The 14,187-nt window shown below is 48.9% G+C and overlaps 1 protein-coding gene across 7 annotated transcripts in view; it reads left to right on the forward strand.

The window, feature by feature from the left end:
* Positions 1-10,941, forward strand: part of CHD9 (chromodomain helicase DNA binding protein 9) — a 1,905,864-nt gene extending 1,894,923 nt beyond the window's left edge. For all 7 annotated transcript variants that reach the window (XM_085637757.1, XM_085637759.1, XM_085637761.1 and 4 more), the window contains one exon: positions 7,478-10,941. In XM_085637757.1, the coding sequence (XP_085493883.1) occupies positions 7,478-8,362 (885 nt within the window). In that variant the 3' untranslated portion in view covers positions 8,363-10,941. The remainder of the gene's footprint in view (positions 1-7,477) is intronic.
* The last annotated feature ends 3,246 nt before the right edge of the window (positions 10,942-14,187 follow it).

A 14,187-nucleotide genomic window follows, 5' to 3' on the forward strand; every position in this document is an offset into this window, starting at 1 on the left:
CCGCAGGCGACCACAACTCCCCAGCACATACCAGGGCTATATAACAGCCAACCCTGCCCCACATAGAGCATGTCATAACCCAAAACATGGGAACACACTGTCCTGAAGCCAGGCATGGCGACGAAGGGCAACCGAAGAAGGCTTGGCACGGCCCAGCACCTCCGAGATGTCCAGAGCGGAGCGAAGGATAAACGCCGCCAGCTCCCCACCATTCAAGACATGGTGTCTCAAATCCACACAGGCACCCTCCTGAAAAGCAGCAGTCATAAGGGACTCCGCCGAGTCCCACAAGCAAGAAGTGGCCCTTGCCAAAATACACAGTGTGTTAAGGGCGCGCAGAGCCGCACTGGTTGAGGCAAACCTATTGCACCCCCAGGAGTCCAACCAGCGGGCCTCCCGTGACAGGGGAGACAACAGCAGCGGCAAAGCAGGAAAGGCAGACTGCAAAAGGGGGCCTCTGGTCGAAGGGTGAAGAGAAAGGCACACCGGATCACGCGGTCCCGGATGGTGGCGGTGCGGAAGGTGCTCGGGCACCGGGTCCCCCGTGGTGGGACGGGCCCAAGTCCCCAAGATAGAAGAGTGGAGTGAACCCTCGAAGGGAAGCAACAGTTCCCTACCACCAGAGCCCTAATGGAGAGCCTCCAGAAGATGATCTGCGGGGAAATGGGTAGCTGGATCACCCATTCGCAAAATTCCCACAGCCGTGGAAACAGCGCGGGCGAAAACCGCACCCTCCTCCGTAGGGCCCCGCGGAGGGGAAAGCAGCTCCTCGTTAGGTGACGGCTGCAAGCTAAGGCGGCCATCCCCCAAGCCAAACGGGGGAAGGAAGGGCAAAGGCCGAAATGAAGGAAGAGGGACCGAAGAGTGGGGGACTTGAGGTTCCTCCGGCGAAGACCGCGGTCGTGGAGACGGCGAGGAGCCGCCTTTAGACGACGGGGAAAAAGCCACGACAAGGCGGTCCATCTCCGGCGAGGATGACACCAGCAACCGCCGAACCTCTGGAGAAGAGGAGGCGTCTGAAGACGAGTCAACGACCCGACGTCGGCCCGGCGCCGAAGAGTCCGCAATCTGAGGCAGGACACCGTCGCCGACCGGCGCCGGAGGAGACGCCGGGGCGACCTTCGACACGGCGTAGGAGACCGGAGATGGACCGGAGCCGGGGTGGCGAAGGGCCGGCATCGGAACGTCTCTATGAGATACATCATTACTGAAGGTATGTAAATTGTACATCTGTAAGAGACGTGAGTTACTGATAGATTCCTTACCGCCCCACCCATCCTCCCCGTTCTGCAAACTGATTCTAGATGGTGCCTAAGTAGTCTCCGTGACGTCATCTCGGCGCTTACGATGCCAGCGACGGACACGGAGCCGCATGACGCCACCTACTGACGCGCAGGGGTAATGCTATCAAAACTTTCCGGATCCAGTCTGACGCCTGGGGATATTCTAAGGTAAGGAATCTATCACTAACTAATGTCCCTTACAGATATGTTGTTACACAAGTAATAAATTGTGCGATTGACGAACAGGGATTGTGCCCACTTTTCCCTTCGGTGGCTAGACTGCTTACACCGTTGCTGCTTCAGGCTTAGCTGGTAGTAGCACAACATTTACGAGCGCCGACTCCATTAACCCAAGGCATGTGATGGACTTAAGTCTGGAACATGCATGCAATGGAAAGACTGACTGCACCAGTATGGGACACCATGTCGAAATATGAGAAGATTTGGACCCCATTCCATACATATGGGTGAACGGGCCACTGGTGCAAACAATGCAGGTGGTGATTAAGGGGCGTCGTGTGCAGGGAGGGGAACAGATTTGTGACCAGGGTTTTATGGGGAACGGCTGTGTGCTGCTCTTGGAATGTGTAGTTATGTGGGGGATGTTTGGGAGGGGGTCAGATCAGATTTGCAAGGTGTCGCTGACAAGACATTAAAGAAAAAAAAGTGTTCTGCAGCAATATTTACCTGGGGCTTGAAAATGTTAGTATCTGAAAGAAACACGTTCTTACCTTAGAATATCCCCAGGCGTCAGGCTGGATCCAGAAAGATTTTTCGTCAGCAGTACCCTTGCGCGTCGGTAGGCGTCGTCTGCGGCTCCGCTTCCGTCGTTGGCGTCGTGATCGCCGAGATGACGTCGTCGGAGTACTTAGACGCCGCCCTCGCGTGCTGACGTCAGTTCTTCTTTTTTCCGCGCCAGCAAGCGCAGATCCGGGAAGAGCGTACCCTTAGTCATTTATTGACGAACTTTTTTGACATTTTTGTCTATCTTTTTCAAGTCGACTTCGACTCATGGTGCCGGTAGGGATGCCCGGGTTCAAGCCGTGTGACGTCTGTCACCGACTGATGTCGGTTACTGACCCCCACCATCGGTGTCTCTACTGTCTTGGGGCCGACCACGATGACCAGTCGTGCCCCGACTGCCAGGCCTTGATCTCGAAAGCTAGGTGGGAGCGGTCCCGCAAGCTCCTCGAGAGCCGGCAGTCTGGTCCGCGCTGTTCGAGGTCCTGGTCGAGGAGGAAGTCGAGGGACCGGTTGCGGAGCCGCAGTCATCACCGCTCGTCGGGATCCAAGTCCTCGCACTCAGGTAAGTCGAGGCTTGGTAAAAAGAAGTCGAAGAGGCGACATCGCTCTTCTGACTCCCCTCGCGTGACTCGGCCGTGTCCTCGCGTGACTCGGCGTGAGTCGCATCCGGCCCCACACCCTCCGGTCCCTGGGCCTCATGCGACTCCGGGCGAGATTCGAGACTTCCTCGTGACCATGAGGTTACTCTTTACGCCGTCGAGCCTGCCGGTGCGCCTCTGGGCCCCGCAGGTGCGACTGGGGGTCCTAGCGAGCCAGCGCTGTCGTCTACTTGGATCCCGACACCGCAGGTCCCGGTCAACGCCAGTTGACCTCACAACTCCTCCGCTGGCGCCGACCCCCATGTAGTCGCTCCCGGGGCCGTCCTCGGACGACGCCGTCCCTAGTTTCAGCCCCGGTCCGAGTGCGGCGGCGCTCAGCGCAGTGTCCGGCTTCGATGGGTGAGCCTTTCATCTATGACCCGGCTCTGTAATTTCTGCCTGTTTACCAGGAGACGGATGAAGGGGAGGACTGGGAGGGGTCTGATGATCCTCTGGCACAGCAGTGCCAGTTAAGTCAGGACTGGGCAGACGAGCTGGGGGATGCCAGTGGTCTCGCCACTTCGCCTGACACTGGTTTCATCTCTCCTCCTTCCGTGGCTACGGAGGAGGGTGTGACTTATGCTGTGGTGCTGCGCAGGGCGGGCCAGGCCTTGCGCCTGGAGCTCCCTGCAGCGGCCATGAAGACTAACCTCCTCACTGAGGTGTTTCAACTGCCAGTAAGCTCTTCGGAGCCTCTGCTGCAGTTTACTGAGGCCCTCACCGACGTTCTGATGGGCAATTGGTCCAAGCCCTCCACAGTCTCTCCTGTGGATCGGAACGTGGCCCGGCGCCACCGCCCAGCTCTGGGCGACCCCAGCTTTCTGTCCGTACAACCCACCCCGAGAGTCTGGTTATCCAGGCCTCCACGTCCCAAACTGCCTTCCCGTCCGCACCTTCAATAGGGAATCCAAAAGTATGGAGCAGGTTGACAAGAAACTGTTTTCCTCCCTCAGTCTGGGGTTGCGGTCCATTAATACCGCGTGCCTTTTGGACTGTTACACCCACTCTCTGTGGGATACGGTGGCGGACGTGCTGCCCCAGTGTCCAGAGGAGGCCAGGACACGGCTCGCACAGGCTCTTGCTGAGGGGCATGAGGCAGCACGGTATTCCATCCGATGTGGACTTGACAGGACGTACTCGCTGGATAGAGCGATTGCAACGACGGTGGTGATTCGTCGTCATGCCTCGCTGAGGTCCACAACCTTTTCAGGGGATGTCCAGAGCACTCTCATGGACATGCCCTTTGATGGCCGTCGCCTTTTTGGCGACAAAGTGGATCGCGCGCTGGAGAGCTTTAAGGACTCCAGGGCTACGGCCAAGTCCTTGGGCCAGTCGGCCCAGGGCCAGCAAACTTCTGCTTTTTGCCCCATTTGTGGCCAAGGAAGGGGCGCCCACGCACGTTCGTCCAGCCACAGGCCGCAGAACCAGCCTCAGCACGGTCGTGGATTCCGCCGTGGCAGAGCAGGGGGACAGAGAGCCGGTCAGTCCACATCTGCTCCCGCAGCATTTGCCTCAAAGCCTTCCTAGTCTGAGCTTTGAGGCCCATTCCACGCCAGTGGGAGGCAGAGTTCGCCATCACCTGCTCCACTGGCGTACCATCACTTCGGACAGGTAGGTGCTGCAAATCGTCCGAAGGGGCTAATACCTTCCCTTCGAGGCGACCCCTCCAGCCATGCCACCGCAGTACCACCGCATGTCAGGGGATCACTTGCAACTTCTGCAGGAGGAAGTTACGGCCCTCTTAGCCAAGGGGGCCATTGAGCGCGTTCCTGGCCCAGAAGTAGGACGGGGTTGTTACTCCCACTACTTTCTGGTTCCCAAGAAGGGTAAAGGGGGCCTATGCCCTATCTTGGACCTCAGGAGCGTCAACGCCTTCCTCCGGAAGGAGAAGTTAAAGATGCTGACTTTAGCTCAGGTTCTGGCTGCCCTAGACCCTGGAGACTGGATGGTAGTGTTGGACTTGCAGGACGCTTATTTCCACATCCCCGTCCTGCCGGCCCACCGGCGTTACCTGCGGTTCACGGTAGGCCACAAGCACTTTCAGTTTACAGTGCTCCCCTTCGGCCTCACCAGTGCCCCACGGGGGTTCACGAAAGGGATGGCGGTGGTCGCAGCTCATCTGCGCAGATTAGGGGTTGCAGTCTTCCCCCTATCTCGAAGACTGGTTGTTGAAGGCGGGCTCGCCCCGAGCAGTCGTCTCCCACCTCCAGACTACGGCCGACCTCCTGCATTCGCTGGGGTTCTCTATCAATGTGCCAAAGTCACATCTGAGTCCCTCCCAGAAGCTCCTCTTCATCGGAGCGGTTCTGGACTCGGCACAGTTTCGGGTCTATCCTCCTGAACAGCGGGTTCGGGATATTCAGGGTCTGATTCCGATCTTTCAGCCTTTATCCCGAGTTTCGGTCAGGATGGTCCTACGGCTGCTGGGTCTGATGGCCTCCTGCTGGTACATCACGCCAGATGGCGGATGCGGGCTCTGCATTGGTACCTGAAGTTCCAGTGGGCTCAACATCAGGGCAACCTGTCCGACCACGTCCTGATCTCGGAGGGCACTGCAAGACAGTTGCAGTGGTGGCTCACGGACCTCGATTGGGTCAGTGGCAGATCCCTCTCCCTACCCCAACCGGAGCACGTAGTGGTGACGGATGCATCCCTCCTGGGATGGGGGGGGCAACATTGGAGAGACGGAGATCAGAGGCCTCTGGACTCCGGCGGAGTCCAAGCTCCAAATCAACCAGTGCTGAAGATCATCAGGCGCGACCGGTCCCAAGTCATCCGGATTGGGCACGAAGCTACTGGTATCCCGAGCTACTCAGTCTGTCAATCGATCCCCCGATTTGACTGCCTCTTCAGGAGGACCTTCTGTCGCAGCAGCAGGGGACGGTCCTCCACCCGAACCTGTCCTGCCTCCACCTCCATGCGTGGAGATTGAGCGGCGGCAGTTGATGCCATTTGACTTGCCTCCTGAAGTCTGTGATGTCATTCTGGCAGCCAGGCGTCCCTCCACTAAAACGGTATATGCCTGCAGGTGGAACAAATTTGTGGCATGGTGTACAGCAACATCTCTGGGTCCCCATTCCGCCCCTCTTTCTGAGGTTCTCCTCTTTCTTCTTTCCCTGGCCCAGCAGGGCTCTGCTCTGGGCACCATCAAGGGATATCTTTCAGCTGTTTCAGCCTTCTTGAGGCTTCCTCATCAGCCTTCTCTTTTCAAGTCCCCTGTTGTAAATAGATTCTTAAAAGGCATTACTCGCATGTTTCCTCCTGTTCCATTCCCTGTAATGCCTCAGTGGGACTTGAATCTGGTGTTAACTTACCTGATGTGCGCTCCCTTTGAGCCACTTCATAACTGTCCTCTTCGTCTTCTTGGACAGAGTTTTTATATAGCGCGAACTTGACCCGAATCCACTCAGGTATGAAAGCGCTTTACATAGCACCAGTTACGTTACATTAGGACACACATTCATTCTTTGTTAGGCACGGGGAGATTAAGTGATTTGCCCAGAATCACAGGATGTTCAGCGTCATTACGAGACTCGAACCCAGTTCCCCAGGTCCAAGGTCGAGCGCCCTAGCCGTTAGGCCAACTCCTTCTGACTCTCAAGACTGCTTTCCTGGTTGCCATCACCTCTGCCAGAAGAGTGAGTGAGCTATAGCCTCTTTCTTCTAAACCTCCTTTCCTCTGCCCATCAGGACAAGGTTGTTCTGAGGACTTGCCCTTCTTTTCTTCCTAAAGTGGTTACTGCCTTTCACATCGGGCAGTCCGTTACCTTACCCACCTTCTTTCCGCCTCCGCATCCCTCGAGAGAGGAAGAGAGGATCCACCGTCTGGACCCAAAACGTGCGCTCTCCTATCTGGATCGCACAAAACCGTTCCGGGTGGACGACCAACTCTTCGTTGGCTACATGGGCGCTAAGAAGGGGCGGACAGTGCACAAACTAACCATCCCTCGGTGGGTCGTTTTGTGCATTAAGGTCTGTTATTCCTTGGCTAAGAAGGATCCTCCGGTGGGACTGAGGGCCCATTCCACTCAGGCCACAGCGGCTACTACTGCCTTGGGACGGGGAGTCCCTCTGCAGGACATTTGTCAGGCAGCAACGTGGGCCTCGCTGGACACGTTTGCCAAGCATTACTGCCTGAACAGCCAAGTCCGGAGAGACTGCTTCTTTGGCCGTTCCGTTCTCCAGGACTTCCTGGTGTGATCTTGGTTCGCAGACCCACCTCCGGGGTTGGTATTGCTGGGGTATCTATTCTAAGGTAAGGTATCTAACTAAAGTGTTTTTCAGATGCACAAGTTACTTACCTTCGGTAACTATATATCTGTAAGAAACATTAGTTAGATTCCTTACCGCCCCACCCGTTCTCCGAACTGATATCTAGGGTTAAGGTCATCCCTTTCAGGGCCCTAGTTTCATGGCACCAGTGTCGGTTTCTTGCATGGCTCTGTGTTAATGGCGCGTAAAGTTATGTACATAACTGACTTGAGCGCTTGAGGGCGGCATCTAAGTACTCCGACGTCATCCCGGCAATCATGACGCCGACGACTGACGCGGAGCCGCAGACGACGCCTACCGAAGCGCAAGGGTACTGCTGACACAAAATCTTTCCGGATCCAGCCTGACGCCTTTGGATATTCTAAGGTAAGGAATCTAACTAATGTTTCTTACAGATCTATTGTTACCGAAGGTAAGTAACTTGTGCGTTCAAAAAAGAAAAAAAAACTAAACCTACAAATTGTATATCCTTTAATTAAAAGAACTGTGACTTGTTTGTAAAAGAGTTCAGTCCATGTTATCATTTTTTCCTCGTTGCAGGGTTACCTTCCAGAAAGCATGATTGACCGTATATTAACGGGTCCAGTGGTGCGAGAAGAAGTGAGCAGGAGGGGAAGGCGGCCAAAAAGTGAAATTGCCAAAGCGACCACAGTAGCATCTGCTGCTTCAGCAACCTCTATTACCTTGAACCCTTTGTTAGCTAATGGAATGCTTCCAAATGTAGACCTCTCTGCGCTTCAGGCTTTACAACAGAACCTCCAGAGCCTGCAGTCACTGCACTTGACAGCAGGTCTAATGGGAATGCCCGCCAGTCTAACTGCAGGGGGCGAAGCTAAAAGCATTGCTGCCATGTTCCCTATGCTGCTGTCAGGAATGGCTGGATTACCCAGTTTTCTGGGATTGGGGGGCCTTGCTGCAAAATCACCAGAAATAACTTCAGAGGAAAAGAAGGGGAACTCCAGCAGTGATTCCAAGGATATGGATGTAAAAACTGAAAGGACAGAAACTCCATTTGTTGACCATGCCAGCGAAAACTGTGGGTCTTCTTCTCCATCCACGTCATCGGCTGCTGCACTAAGTGTAGCGGCTGCTGCCAACCCTTTAGCACTTAACCCTTTACTTTTATCTAACATACTGTATCCAGGGATGCTTCTCACTCCAGGCCTTAATCTCCGAATTCCAAGTTTGCCCCAGTCACATATTTTTGATGTACAGAACAATGAAAATAGTGACAAAGGCTCTCCGAAGCCCACAGAGGAGAAAGGAGACGAATCTCCGGTTACAAATAAGGAGAGGGAGGGGACTGAGCAAAGCTCTTACAATGAAAACAGCACAGATGAGGGTTCGGAGAAAGCAGATGCTTCAACAGGATCTGACAGCACGTCGTCGTCATCCGAGGACTCTGATTCTTCTGACGGAGATTAGCCCTCAAGACAATGCACTTAAGTTATAAATGAACTCATTTTGGATTTCCTTGTCAGTTATTTCATTGTAAATAACTCCCAGTTGTAGATTGAATTGAAGATTTTACTGACAGAACATTTCAGTATTTGTTTAGAAGTGCAAACTGCTTTCAGAGACATTTTGCATGTAATATTATTGAAATTCATGGGTTTCTGAACTTGTATGTAGTATCAAAAATACACCATGGTGTAAAATAACAGCTAAAAGCATTAGAATTTTTTGGGTGGGAATGGTTAATTTTATTAAAAGGAAATACAAATTTGCTCTGAAGGAGCTGTATATAATAATATATTTGCGACGTAAACAGAATACTTTATGAATAATATTGTGATTTAATTTGAGAATATATTTTGCAGCCTCTTTGACACTTATAATTTGCAGATCAAAACTCAGCAATAATTTGGGCAGCTAATGAATGTCATGAAAGCTGTAGAATTTCCGCCACCATTGTTTTTATTTACATGAAAATACTCCATTGGTGCACTGCTGACGTTTCAAATTCAGGTACAAAAAAGTCAAAAGGAAAGAAAGTGAATCCCTGTCAGCCAACTATAATTGGCTAACTGTTACCTCAGCAGCGTTAGTTTAGAAAGTTTACATGGATTTCTTTACTTGCATTCTTTTTTTTCTATTTTTTAAGATATTCCATATATTATTTTTGCCAGGGTGAAAGATTACCTCCTTAGCAGCAAGCCATTGCTTTGTTTAAACTCAAAAAGGAACAGGCTTGAGTGCAGGATAAGAACACCACATTAAAAAAGGTTTGCCCTTCTTTTGATGATCCCATATGCACATACCTTTTAACATACAGTAAGTAGTTGTAGAGCTTCTTTTATTATATTGTCTGCTGTTGTGCAGAGCCCTCCACACACAGTGGAGACAGGATGACCACAAAGTGCCACTGATGAGAAGCCTCAGCATTGCATACAGTACATCATGTAAGAACCTTCTTGTTTGTTTTATTTGTGGTTGTTTTTCTCGGTTTTTATGTCATGAAATCTCTTCTGCAGTGAGCTTAATAATTGCTAGTAGAGAAGTCCAGATCAAGATAAAATACTTTTAAGTGGCAGTAATGTGTCAGTTTGGCTAAATATCGGAGAACCTCTAAGATTCAACATTAGCGTTTGAATTTAGTTTTCAAGAATGCTGGGTTTCCCGAAAGAAAAATAGATTTGCACTTTTAATATGAGAACAGTCTCCTAGTATGCGTCTTTGAACTCGGATTCAGAGAACCCTTTACTGTCAAAAATCTTTGTCTAATGTTTGGTGTGTGATACGATTCCTTTAATTTGCTGAAGCTGCTATTACTCTGGAACGGGGTTAAACCTTCATTTGAACTGGTTGTCAATTAAAAAAGCTCCGTAGTGATCTAAATGTGAGCGGGATTTGAACAGAACTTTTAGAATTCCTGATGCGAGTCCTGGGGCAGGTGGAAACATGGGAAGGGGAGCAGAAGATAAAGCATCTAAAATGGGTACATTGGGAGTGAAATGTATATTTTGATACAGTTTTATTGCCTGCTTTTATAATGAATTAAATGCTTTGTTTTTATGCCAAGAACTTTACTAAAAATATGTTTATGTGCAGCATAACAATACCCCTTGATTAGAAACAGTATTACACATGATTACAAAGGGATACAAGTAGTGTAAGCATCATGTTGGTTTCTATAATTTCGAACCAAAATATTTATATTTCGTTTGTTTGCCCTTCATTTACTGTCTTAGTGATGTTGCTCTGCCCTGCCCTTCAGAGGAGAATGTGAAGCATCATGAAAGGATAACTTGCACACCCCGTATTTTGCCATTGTTACATGTGATTTGTATTTAATCAGACAGCATCTCTAAAGCAGCCAAAGTTTTTTTTTAAATGACGTGAAAGATCCACTATTTTAACCACAGCTTGCAGTATGCTCCGAAACCCCCCAAATATTTGTGTTAAATCAAGTTTATATCTTTATTGCATTTCTGATAAAAGATAAAGTATTTTCCTAATTATAATTGCTGACTTTGGTTAACATCAGGCAGGCCTCTTTCTGCATAAACTACATAATTACAGTAAACAGAAGGTGCAACTTTTTTTTTTTTTTTCTTTAATTCCACTTGGTTTACATTTTGGTTTTATGTATAATCGGTATCCATTTTTGTTGAAGCCCTGTCTTTAATCAACTGAAAAATATGCAAACTTTAAGAGTTAAAGTTAAGGGGCATAAGGAAAATGAAATTACATGAATTCTAAATTTGCAGTTCACAGGATTTCTAAAGTGCTCGACAAGTAGTGTGTTGGTAGTTAAAAAAAGAACTTTAGCTGTTATTGCCTTGTATTTATATATCTAGTTTCAGGCTTCATGATCCAAGTCTTAGTCCAGTTATTTTTGGACATTTGCAATATTTGCCACTTGTGTTCTGTGTAGTCTGAATTTGCTTTCTGTAGTTGAACAAGCGTCTTAAGTCATTTGTAATTTATTGAATTACTTTCTATGATGTTCTATAGAGCAAATGGAAGTTTAATTATTTTTTATTAAACATATTCTTTGACAACTTTTGATGTCAGTCTCTGCACACTAAGGTCAGATTTTGTAAATTTGAGCTGTACAATATAGATTTGTTTTATCCTCCAGTCTTGAAGCTGCAAAACATCAGCATAAAACTTCTCTTGTTATAACCCCATATTTCTCCTGCAGCAACAAAGTTTGACATTGACTTATTGTTTGATTTAACTTGTATCTCTTTCATGTCCAGTTTCTCTTTTTGACATTTAGATAGTTCTAGTGGTAATTCCTTCCATCAGATTCCTTATGTGAACTCTTCATTGGATTCAATCTGGATTTGCAGCAGTAACATTCCACTGGCATTAGATATCGCAGTGTGGCATTTGCCACATGTTCTTGAGTTGCCAATACAAGTGACTTAATGATTCCCTAGAAGGCATCACCAAAACTAATGAATCCTGCAAGCACTCTTTCCTCAACAGGATTTATATGCTACTATCACCCTTTTTCACAGGCTAGTCTTTTGAAACAACATGATCAAATCTGCATTGATACCACAGAGACATTAAAGCATCAAAATACTTTCAGTAGCAGAGAGTGTGGAGCACATTTAGAAGATAATGTCTTGCTGCTCAAAAAAGGCCAGTTCTATTGATAGGAGTTTTGATGGTTTCTTGCATCTCATTGGCTTCTCAAGCTTAACTAAGAATTAGACCTCTGCAGTGGAACCCATTTTACATGTTTTGATTCTATGCTCTTCTCTGTACTCTCCACAGGAAAATCAAGAGAGACTCCTTTGACCCTACTGCCTCAGTTTCTATGCAGGTTCCAGTGTTCATAGTTTTGCTATCTAAAGTTTCTTCTGCTGCTTCTGAGGCCACAGGGTCAGACGAAGCACAAGTAACCTAACCTAACTTAAAACGCACCACTGATCTTGCTCAGATACCGGCCCCATCTTAGGTCAAAGATGTGCTTGAGAGCGTTTCATGGAAAAATAATTCCTCCCTGGGTGGTTCTCCTGGATGTTCCTTACAATAGAGTTGGAGAAAATTACTTGACTGGCAATGTTGTTACTCTACTCCTGCCAGTTGACCAACTCCCTTTCGGACACGAAAACCCTTTAAAGAAAACCTGGTACTAAATTGGAATCAAAGAGCAAGCATATTACTCGACTTAAAACCCTTTTTAGGGGTGCCTTCTTGAAGGAATTAGTATTCAGGGGGTGACCACACCAGACTGCTGAGACCCAGTCAAAACCGAAAGTGATCAAGAAACAAGGCTCATCCACTATTAAGGCAACTAGTGAAGCTTTTGACCCACAGCGTAGCTCTGCCCCTTAGCTGCTGAGGCCTCCTCCCACCGGCACCCCTCCAAGTTCTGAGACATTTGTTGATGTTTGGGGCACTTCATGCTTAAGCCGTCATAACTTTTTTCCTAAAACAGCTATGCAAGCCAAATGTGCTTCCTGTGTTCATACATTTTTGAAAATACTTATAGTAACCTGGATTGTAGATTCCCCTGGAAGAACCCAGGAAAATAGCCAAAATATATATTTTTTTAAAAGATGGGGAAAATACTGTGCTAGAAAGCATGTGTGTTTTTTTCCTAAAAGTGGCATCAACTAAAGGTCTCCTGTACTTATTTCCATATTTCAGGAATAAGCAGAGTTGTAAAAGAAAATATATTTGTACCACAGTTTTTGCATTTTTCGATCTAGTAGTCCATTATTCATATTTTTAGGTCTCGCCTGAGACAGCGCTTTAGCGCTGCTCTCGCGAGAGCTTTTGTAAATGGGGGATCTGGAAGTGCAAACGAGTGCTTTCAGCCCTCCAAATACAGTGCATGTGCGCCGGGCGCGCGCACCATTTGGAGGCCTGAAAGCACTCGTTTGCTTTCACTTTCGCGGGCCGCACGGCCGCTTTGATGTGATCGCGATTGCGATCACTTTCACACAGTGCATGCGGCGCGCGTACCATTTGGCAGTATGCGTGTACATTTCGCGGGCGCTTTGATGTTCTCAGTGAGCCGCGCGGCCACTGCGAACATCAAAGCGCCCACGAAATGTACACGCCATTTGCCACCCCCTCCCATGGGTGTCATGTGCCTCCCACCCTGCCGTATAATTTGGTCCTTCGTTGCCACATAATTTCTGTGGCCGTACTATGATGCTGCACCGACTAGCTTAGGTTAGAAAAGATGAGCATGGAATTAAGGAGTAACCTGCTGGGATAGCAAACGTCTCGGAACCAGGAGTCAGGTTCTGCATTTCACGTGCCTAACTTCTCAGCATGCACCACAAGCTTCCTACATCACTTAACTCGCCAGTCTGCGGATTTCTTTAAAGAGGCATCCAATTAAGTAACAAGCACAGCATCAATAACATTCACCACCAAAAAACCATCTTAGAATGTTGCTATTTTTGATGACATCAGCTGGGGTTTTAAGATAGGTTATGGTGACATTATTCATCAGATGGCCCCTTTAAGGTTTCTTTTCTAACTTTTCTCGGCAAAACGTTCATTTGGTGATCAAAGTTTTGTGTAATAATAGCTCTTGTGTTATGTTTTTTGTCGAAGTGTGTTGGGGCTCAGAATTTCCAAAACCAACCCGTCGCACGCTTCTTTTATCTTCCAAAGCCCATTGAATCCTGCACGCTGGGCCGGAAAATCCCAGCTATTCCGCTTTGATAACCATGTGTGGTGGCCCCATCATCCGCCCCTCCTGGCGCGTCTACTGTGAGAGAGAAACGCAGGTCCTGCTACGCTTCACAACGTGAATGACTTTCCCGCCTCATCTCAAGCAGGCAGCTTATACCAAAACTCTTAGGGAATACCTTGAAGGCTGCCTGTATGGGCTGTTCTCGGGGAGCGCTGCACGGAAAAAGCCTCAAGAGGGCTACTCCACGCAGCAAACTGCGCCTCGAGGCAGCTGGTAAAGTGTACTATGTAAAAGCTCCCCCTCGCCGCTACACAACAGCTCCAGAGAGCACTTTTTGGTACACTGCGATAATAGAATTTAAAAAACAATTCGGAAAAACTCAATTCTGTCAGCTAAACTGCCACTGAACATCTGTGAAAATTGCTCAATTTTACATGGGCGCACGCGGGTTAAAAAAACAAGCAGTACACGAGACGAAGTATGCGGGGCTGCTTGCACCCTGTGGAGTTGTAGCGGATTCCTGCGAACACATCCCATTCCTCAGCACACCAGCTGGGCCCCCCTCACGCATAGGAAACTGCAAGGGGGGTTGGAAGGGGCACATCTGCACCACAATGTACCGGCAGCAGTGATCCCT

Source organism: Triturus cristatus, chromosome 12 (genome assembly GCF_964204655.1).
Source record: "Triturus cristatus chromosome 12, aTriCri1.1, whole genome shotgun sequence".
Classification (NCBI taxonomy): Eukaryota; Metazoa; Chordata; class Amphibia; order Caudata; family Salamandridae; genus Triturus; species Triturus cristatus.